Here is a 9,997-nt window from a genome sequence, read left to right as displayed (position 1 = left end):
GCGCCCCCCCCCCCCCCCCCTGGTTTTTATACCGAGCATGATGTCACATGGTGTAGAATACCCCATTGGCCAGCTGGGTCCACCACCCCGGCTGTGCTCCCCGCACCCCGTGTGAGCATCACCCAGCAACAGCCAAAGCATCAATGGGCCATCAATGCTCCTTTCATACCAAACCCAAAACACAGCACACCCCCCAAGCTACTGGCGAGAAAGTTAACTCTGTCCCAGCCGGAACTAGGACACTCCCATAACTCAGAACATTCTGGTTCATGGCCAGGGGTTTGCATATCTAGCCCAGGTCTGCGAAACAGTACCAGAGGTGTGAAAACACCCTGTATGTCAGTGAGCAGGAATCATGACTAAAAATGTTTCCTTACTGCTACCATTTCTATTCAAATACTTGCACATATTTTTATTTAACATTAACAGACTTTTGTCATATATAAATAAATCACATTTCAAGCATGAGTTCTGGTTGTCCATTTGGAAGATATCAGAGTTGCTGAGATCAGTACTGTTGATTACTGTTACGCGACATACAAAGTTAAATGAGACATTTGCCCAGCCTCTTTACCTTGTTTTCTGATTTGCAGTGATACCAAATAATGTGCTTTACCTATGTCTCTTTAGGGTCTGACCACCTTCGAGAGAAAGATGGACTGTGGGCTGTGCTAGTTTGGCTTTCAATCCTAGCAGCTCGAAAGCAGAGCGTGGAGGAGATTGTCAGGGATCACTGGACAAAATTTGGCCGGCACTACTACTGCAGGTGAGAAAAATGAGGAAAAGGTACAGGAACTTATGCAGTTGATAGGACAACTCTGGTCCAACCATGGCTTGTTTAGCTGTGCTCAGCTGCATTTGGGTGTGCATTTGCTGTGTCCACAGAATGAAAATCTGCCACAGATTGCCACTGTTCTGGAGGCAGGTTTTTTCTGATGAGTAAGTGGCAGCAGAAGTTATTTACTTACTGAAGGAGCAGTGTGTATATGTCACTTCTAGTATATGAGTAATTGAATTTTCTGGTATCAAATGGCAGAAAGATTTGAATTATTTACTTGTGGAGTCTGTAGGCATAGCTCGTTACACAGTGTTAAAAAAATCAAAATCCCAGCAAGATTTACTCCTGCATTTGTTTCTGTATGTGCTTCCATCCAACAGTGTTTTAGTGAGAACTGGACTTATGCCTACGTTTAATTCAGGAGAACTCCTCCAAAGATCCACACATTTACTCGTATTTATTAAGGTCTCAAAAGGGTGAATTCTAACTGTCATTTAGCTTCTGCCTCTCTCTGGCTCTGAGAATAGACTTAATCCAGAGGAGTTCACATATCCATAAGGTCTTTTGCACACAGCTGTTCTGTAAAACTTGTAGCAAAGTTTTCTCTGTTTCACTTGGCTGTTGAGCACTGCACTAATTGTGTCCTTAATCTCAGAAAGCTAGCTGTGTATTGATGACGTTTTCTATGCTACTTTAGAAACCATGCATTTTCTAAATGATTTCTGTTGACTTAGTGAGGTGGCCAGTGTAGAACTGTGGTGCACACACATAATGGTCAAATTGCACAGGACTTGCATACACGTGCTGGTTTAATTTGCAGTCGGTACTTCAGTGGTCCACCTCTGATTTTTGAAGTAAGCAGTGAATTGCTAATTGTGAGTATATTGAGTTCTGTGAAAGCAGAATGGTTTTCTCAGCTGTAGGGGACTTACTTCTTGATTCTACTTTTTTATATGTATGCAAGGTTTGATTATGAAGCACTGGAACCCAGAACAGCATATTTCATAATGAGAGACCTGGAAGCTTTGATCACTGACAAATCGTTCAACCATCAGCAGTTTGCTGTGGGTAACAGTATCTACAGCGTGGAAAGAACGGACAGCTTTGAGTACATAGATCCTGTGGATGGCACTGTGACCAAAAGACAGGTACGGCTGTAACGATGGAGTAGCAAAGTCTTGGAACTGTCATATTGCCTCTAACATTGTTATTTCTAACATTCAGCTGGCAAGCCTCTCCATTTATTTATAGGATGGTGTTTTCTTTGCTCTGATAGATACTGCATTTCCTACTTAAGATTAGCTCGGTCTGGATAAGATAATCCACCTCTGGTTTAGCTTGCACTTGCTGTGCATAACTGGAGGCAGTAGTGTCACAGAGACTGTAGGAGGGGATGGAGTCCCTGTTGACAGCAATGTATGTATAGGGAGGGTTCCCTTTCCTGAACAGTGCAAAGTGTCATGCAGAAAGGCAGTCTTTCCTTTTTCTGTTTTCTATCTGAAACCTCCACTTGCTATACATTACAAAAAAAGTGAAAATTTTCTTGGTGACCTACAGGCTTTGCATAATTAAGGCACAATATCTGTTGTAGCCAACATCATGCAGAAGACTTTCGTCAACTGTACCGTATGTGGGCACATTTGACTTCTGTAGCCCAAGTGACCGGTTCTGTGTTCCTTCTGGACTATGTCCATAATGAGATTCCTTAGCTATCAAGAACTGTAGTTCAAACTGAGCCTTCAGTGTTTTGAAATTCATGATGCGCTCGAAACTAACCATGTACTTTTGCCAGGTGTAAATGTATATTCAAACATCTTGAATATGAGCTATGACTCATATTAAAATGTGTTCTGATTTTATGCTGTTTATTTTTATTGCCCTAGTTTCTCTGGCTTGTAAATTACTTGACCTGACCAGACTCTAGCAAATGATATTATTATTGTCATGCCATTCTGCTCAGTCTTTATAGTTTCCATTCACCATTGCATCCAGAAAATATAAGCAGCCCACCCACCACTGAGCTACTCTTTTTGTGCATATTACTGCTGAAGTGAGATACAAGGATATTGTCATATCCAAGTCCACTGGAAAATTATAGGCACGGCAGACTTGTGGCCCTTTTACCTTTGAAAAACAGCTTGTGAATTTTCAGTGCACTTTTCTTTCCCTTAATTTTCATCCAAAGCCCTTGTCCTAAATTGGAATATAATTGCTAATCATATCACCATGTGACACAAACAGAGAAATGTGACTTGGCCTGTTTTCAGATGGACTCTGAAAGTGAGCCCATAAAACCAGAAAGCGTGTCTTTTCATAGGGAGAAGCACGTATTTATTGATAGTACAGTTCAACCAGTTTGTCTTTCGGCAAGGATACATTCCTAGCTCCATGTGTCTGCAGCCTCGGTGGGATTCTCCAAGAACAATAAAATAGAAGAGGACATTGATCCATGCAAATGAAACGACAGTTCACTGCTGCCATTTTCCTCAGGTGGCTTGCTCTCCATGTAAATGCAGATGCCTCTTTCTGACTGTCATGAACTTCATGCAGATTTTCCAGTGATGTTTTCAGGAACCTGTTCAAAGTTTTGTTCCCCAGTAGGTAGGGGAGAGAGATTTACATTCAGTGTAACTGCAGTATGTCTCATGAATGAGAAGCTGGCTACATGATTATTAATCAGTGTTAATAAACAGCACGTTCAGAAAATAAACACAGCAACAGCAAAATAGGCAGTAAACAATAGGCCCAGACTGTAGCTTCTAATTCATTCTGACTATTGAAACCCTTGAATGTTGCTTATCACAGTGCAATAATAAGGCATGAAATTAAATGAAACGTTCTGCTGTTCTTGAAGACTCTTTTCATTTTTGAAGTCCTCATGCACTAGCTTTTGTGCATGTGAGCACATAACAGTGCTGCTCCTGAGGATCCTGCAAACCAGAAACAGGACCAGTTGCATTTTTGTGTGAAATTTGAATTAGAAGGATAAGAAGTACAAATTGCCCATTATAATGGTTAACTTGAGCTCTTTAATGAAGTGTTCTTACATTCTGAGATTCACAGAATAAAACTTCAGAGCTTTCTTACTCCTTCGTTAGATTTGGGATGCAAAGGGCTCTGCATGTAGTTTTGGTTTTTTTGCATTTCAGTTTGAGCAAGAGTCAGGAAACAGGCGTTGGAAAAGTTGGAAAAAAGTTATTTCAGATAACTCTCCAGAGATAAGACAAAAATTCTTCTCTGTTCAGAATGATATTTCAATCGTGTATCAGCAATAAGGTATTTCCTGTCAGAGTAGTGGGTGTGGCCTGCTATGCCTAGGGACACTCAAGGGTCCATAGAGGAGCAAATAAAAATTGTGATCATCACAGTATTTTGAAGTAAAAGTATAGCCATTTCACATGCTCCTAATTTATGTATATGCCTCTGTGTCTAATATATTGCTGCTAAGCTAGATTTTCTATTGGTGTTACTCCTTGCCATTATACTTTAATAAAGTTTTTTGAAATCCTAAGATATTTTGCTTTGTTTGCTGCTTAGTCTTGTTCATGCTAACTTACTGTGCTAATTTATTATTATTTATTTAATTATGAAATTGATAACTGAAACAACCCCCAAACCACTAGGAACCAAACTACATAGTACAATATGTAGTAGGTTTAGTTTTCTGAGTGCTTCATAGATACTAATACATCAGTAGGCTGTTTAACTGGATTGTAAAGTAAAAGAGAGAAATCCCTGTGAAGCTCTATCTCCATCACATCAGCTTCAAAGCCAGTGGGTTAACTATGGAAGATAATTTTGTTTCGGAGTTTCCACACAACTCATTAATGTCCATTAGCAGGCCCAGTTTGCCTAAAATAAACATCTGCAGATGTTCAGTGTGGGAGCTGTACTGAACCTTTTCATCTGCTTCCTCCCAGAAAAAAAAATTATCTGTTCCCATAAGAAAGCATTATTCTTGTTACTGACAAACAGTGTGTCCTATTTTATTAAAACTGGAAGTTATTCTGTCCTGTGGGCCTTTCAGTGTGTTGCTCTTCTTTCTTTTCCTGTTGTGCTGGTTTGTAAGTTCTGCATATAAGATTTTATGTTTCATGGAGCTGACACCTTCTATATAATAAATAGCAAATATGTGGCTTTAAATTAGCGGAGCTTATGACAGGTGAAAAAATACCATCATGACAAAGAGTAAGTAGGGCTTGCAGTTTCACCAGCTTGCTTTGACCTTGCTGACCACAAAAGCTCAAAAATGTCAAAAAGGAAAACTTTTATGTGTTAAACTGGCTATTCAGTAACAAGCGGGGAAAACCTTTTTGGTTTTGTCTTTATACAAGATGCAGAGTCACAGGTTATTCCCCAGCCAATGCTTTTTCATATTTATTTGGTAACAGTGTTTTTGGCTGGGTTTTTTGGCTTTAACAAATGTTTGTAACTCGCGACTTTTAGATATAATTTCCAGAAAACGGTGAGGAATATAAAAATTTAATAGCTCTCATTAATTTCAGTAGCCTTCCTGAGTGAAAAGCTTTGCAAGTGCTTAAATCACTGTTTTCAGAGGAGAGTCAAAAGTCAGATTTTTTGCTGCTGGGCTCTCTGGTGCAAATATCGTGACTTTAAAAGTTGACTTTGACAGTCCAGCTCTAAATGCTATTGTTTCCCTAGCTTATGATTTCTCCCTGGCACTTAGGATTATTGTTTTTAAGGAGCACAGTCACTACGTCTCTGTAATTCCCTTTTACAGAGTATTTTCAGCTGTGTGGCAGGAATCCTAGTCTTACAGACAAATACTAGCTGTCGTCATGCTTGTGTAAAAATCAATACTGTCAGTCGTGTGTCCCTGAGAAATGCAAAATGAATAAAATAATAAGCTCAGAAATAGTATAGTGAACTGTCTGAATGCTGGTCGTGCGTCGATATATGTTGCATAAACATCCCAAGTGCCATTAACTGTAACATCAAACTGGCTACATTTTTGTATATGTAGTTTGGTGGAGCATTTTTGTGTCATAAAGTTATGGGAAGAGTCATGGGGAATGTTTATAAATCCTTTTTATTCTGATAGACCATAATTTAATGAGCGGTGAGACTTCAGATGTGCTAAACCAAGTAACAATGTATTGGTGTTATTAAAGATAAACTGGATAAACATGGAGTATGTGGGAGAGTATTCAAGTGGTCTTGCTAGTCATGTCACTGTGGGAGTTGCTAGGTCTGGCAGGAATGTGCAAAATGCCCGTTTAGTCTTTGGAGAAGAAGACACTCACATACTCTGATGTTTTGTGCAGATATGTTAGACTCCCTTCCTTCTCTCTTAAAGCTGATTGACATTAATATTCCGTACTTTGAGCTGCTGATCCTGGGTTTGACAGCCATTCGAAACAAACTATACCCAGAACTGTGAAACTCTTCAATTTATCTTCTTTCTTTTCACTGTCATAAAGTTAAACGTAATGAGCAATCAGCAAGAGACAACCCCTTGCTCACAGGATCATATCGTAAGAAACTGCCTGTGTAATTCTAGGCACCCAAGATGGAATCTTGATTCCAGTGAAATCAATGGCAAAACTCCCATCAGCATCAATTGAACCATCTCATTACAAAGTTGGCTTAATAGCAAATATTAGAAAAACAGGCTGTAAAGCTCAATCTTCCAAATGTAAACTATTTTTGTTTGTGACTGACGCTTTGTATGTTGAGACTACTAGATACATTTTAAAATTAATATATAATACCATAGTAGCAGCTAAAAAAAGTTTCATGGTATCACCAAAGTTAGAGATGGAAAATATCTCCTAGGCCATCTAATCCAACCCTTTATCCATGTGGGATATTTTCCTGATGTATATTTTCTAGTGTTAATGGGCATTACACAGGAAAGACATGGACCTGTTGGAGCGGGTCTGGAGGAGGGCCACAAAAATGATCAGGGGGATGGAACACCTCTCCTATGAGGAAAGGCTGAGAGAGCTGGGGTTGTTCAGCCTGGAGAAGAGAAGGCTCGGGGGAGACCTTATTGCAGCCTGTCAGTACTTAAAGGGGGCTTGTAAGAAAGATGGGGACAAACTTCAGCGGGGCCTCTGGTGATAGGACAAAGGGGAGTGGTTTTAAACTAGGGGAGGGTAGATCGAGACTAGAAATAAGGAGGAAATTTTTTACCATGAGGATGGTGAAACACTGGCCCAGGTTGCCCAGAGAGGTGGTAGATGCCCCATCCCTGGAAACATTCAAGGTCAGGTTGGACGGGGCTCTGAGCAACCTGATCTAGTTGAAGATGTCCCTGCTCATTGCACGGGGGATGGATTAGATGACCTTTAAAGGTCCCTTTCAACCCAAACCATTCTATGATTCTGTGATTATCAACAAACCGATGCTTTACAAGGTGCTGAAGGTGTTTTGGCATATACCTGAGGAAACAAAGGTTTCTACTTAGATTTTAGAGTATTGGAGCACTGTGTTGCTAACATCAGTGTCTTCTCAAGCTGCTCTTAAACTGGAAGAATAAAATGCTTCTCTCTTAATTCTCTTCTCTCATTTTTTAATGGTTTACATTTTTAAACAAAAGTAGCAAGGATATCAGTTTGTGCACTAGGCATTTGGCAACAGCAGGACTAAAAGGGGAAATAAAGTTCAGTGGCATAGCAGAGGTGGCACTTAGCCTAAGTTTACAGAAAGGGAACTAGACTGCGTGTTAGTGCAGAATTGGTAGAGTTCTGTTATTACACTGCAACTATTTAACTGTGCAATTTAGTCCTTTGGCCTTAATGGCCTTCCTGTACAGAAAGTCTGTCAACCGTGGATCCAAGTATAAGGTCTGTGGTCTGTAGAAGAATGTGTTCATATATGCAGTATGAAAGGGGGGAGGAGAAAAGAAAAAAAAGGTGAAGATGGGAGCAAAGAGCAAAATCACAGTTAAATAATAAATCCTTTTTATTCTACACACAGTTAATGTGCATTAATTAGTGTACTTGACATCAATTAACACCTTAAGTTAAGTTTCCCAAGTTGTACTACAGACTGTTGTTGAAGTTTTTGTAATCAGATGTTGATGCATGGTCTATGAGCGGTAGCAACTGATCCTGTCTTTTGTATTCAGTACTGACAACTGTTTTTTGATCCTGGGATCCTGTAGCTATATCTTAGGCCACTGATCCTTGCTGATCTTACAACTATTTCTCAGGCCAGTGACTTTGTGCTCTGCCACACAGAAGAACAGTTAAAGAAAATAAAAACAGCAGTAAGAGAGTCCTTGTTGTGAGGAATGGGAGGGAATCCACAAGATCATTTCTAGTCTTTAGAGGGGGGAAAAACAGTAATAAATGAGTTGTTCAAAGTTTTTTTTTGCATCCAAATGACTCTTCCTTTCACTTTTTATTTTAAAGCAGTGAACTGTGATTTGTAAAGGTACTGCCACCTTACATAGTTGCTGCTCCTTCTTCTCCCATAGGGGCTGCGGATTATTTTTTCAGATGCTTCCAGGCTTATCTTCAGAATGAGTGCTTCTAGCCATGTGAGAGCTACTCTCCGGATCTATGCAGAGAGTTATGAAAAGGATCCTAGCCAACACAATAAGGAACCACAGGTAATGCAATAGCATTGTAATAAGTCGATAAGTAATTCACTTCCTCTGTAACAGCAGTGGCAACAAGTTCAAATCTTTAATTTAATTTAATTTAATTTAATTAATTTTTAATTTAATTTAATCCATCTTTAATCTGAAGGAACCCTCAGCACTTTGACCCCTGTTTACTGTGTTTGTGGATGATTTTCCTAATCATGTGACTGCACACGTTTTGAGGCAGGACCAGCAGTTTTAATATATGTTTATGTAATATCTAACAAAACAGGAATGTCAGGGGCTGAGATGCCTGGTGATAAATGCTGGGCAAGACTTTTAGTCTATTAAGAGAAGACATGCTACTTTTAATTTTTCACTTTTTGCAAGTGTTGTAATCTGAGTTGTAGAACAATATTTAAAAAAAGATAATTATTTTTCAAGCAGGTTATCTGGGGATCACTTAGTTACGGCATCCCAGGGATTCCTCACGGTGAGAGTACAGTTAGGAAATATGGATGCCAGAGTCTAAACAATGTAGGGATTCCTTGTAAGGGAAAGACTTGCAGCCGTTTGAGGAATGTTTTTTTCCCGAGAAGAGTGAAGGTTGAGAGCAAGTTGCAGTATAGTCCAGCAGATGCCTAAAACAATTCATAATATAAATCACATTCTGAACTCTCAGATTTTTCCTAGTAAACGCCTTCATGCTGTGATATACAACAAGGGAGGACTAAGGTTGTTTCATGGAAGAGGATAAGCATTTGGCTTGTAGTAAATCAAAACCCTGTAGTTTGAAGTCCCATATAGTTGTGTATTCATGACTGGAATGCAAATGCAGATTTCCCAAAATATAAAAGCTGTCGAATGTATTTGAACCCAGGTAAATGTTTGACATTGTTTTTTCACCAGATTCCCACCATAAACTTAGCGAGTTTCTTCTTATGTTATTAAACAATTTTCTATCAGTTATTAAAAGTGCTTCAGTTTTTCCACAAGTGTTGCAGGCTCCATTCCTGCAGATACGATCTATTAATTTTATTTGTTTTTTCTTAAAGTAACAGTTTGCATCCTCAGTAGCTCCTTAGATAGAATACTTACTATAATGTTAAGCCTCCAACAGAGTAACGGACCATTTTTCAGCAATGTTGTTGTTCTGTGCATCCAGGTTTAGCCAGCTACCAGGGTCATAAATATATTTTGACCAAGGAAGAACACTGCTAAAACCCCATTCGCACTTGCTACTGTGTTGGATTTATGTGGCAAGGTTTTGGTAGCAGGGGGCCTGCCGGGCTTGCTTCCTTGAGAAGACACCAGAAGCTGCCCCCGTGAAAAACAGAGCCAGTTCCAGCTGGCTCCTAGATGGACCCACCACTGACCAAAGCTGAGCCACCCAGGGATGTTGGTAGCCCTTCTGTGATAACGTGTTTAAGAAGGGTAAAAATACTTGTGTGCAACAGCGGCAGGAATGGAAGAGTTGAGAATATGTGGGAGAAACAACTATGCAGACACCAAGAGCAGTGAAGAATGGAGGACGAGTGATAGAGCAGCTTGGTGGGCACCTGGCGGCCAGCCAAGGTCAATGTACCACAGCTATGCCAAATTTTGTTACAGCGGTTTGTTTATCAGTTGCAATTAAGCTAACCATTTTAAATATGGTTCTTTGTGCT

At 39.8% G+C, this 9,997-nt stretch overlaps 1 protein-coding gene across 1 annotated transcript in view; it reads left to right on the top strand.

Moving 5' to 3' along the window:
- Nucleotides 1–8,357, top strand: part of PGM5 (phosphoglucomutase 5) — a gene marked incomplete at both ends in the record, with an annotated part of 55,135 nt that extends 46,778 nt beyond the window's left edge. Inside the window, 3 exons of the mRNA XM_009578806.1 lie at nucleotides 631–766; nucleotides 1,743–1,926; nucleotides 8,223–8,357. Coding sequence (XP_009577101.1) covers nucleotides 631–766; nucleotides 1,743–1,926; nucleotides 8,223–8,357 — 455 coding nt within the window. The remainder of the gene's footprint in view (nucleotides 1–630; nucleotides 767–1,742; nucleotides 1,927–8,222) is intronic.
- Nucleotides 8,358–9,997: the final 1,640 nt, after the last annotated feature.

The sequence above is a fragment of the Fulmarus glacialis genome, unplaced genomic scaffold (genome assembly GCF_000690835.1).
Source record: "Fulmarus glacialis isolate BGI_N327 unplaced genomic scaffold, ASM69083v1 scaffold12205, whole genome shotgun sequence".
Lineage (NCBI taxonomy): Eukaryota > Metazoa > Chordata > Aves > Procellariiformes > Procellariidae > Fulmarus > Fulmarus glacialis.
Note: the sequence above shows the minus strand (reverse complement) of the source record. Positions and strands in the feature narration are given on the sequence as shown.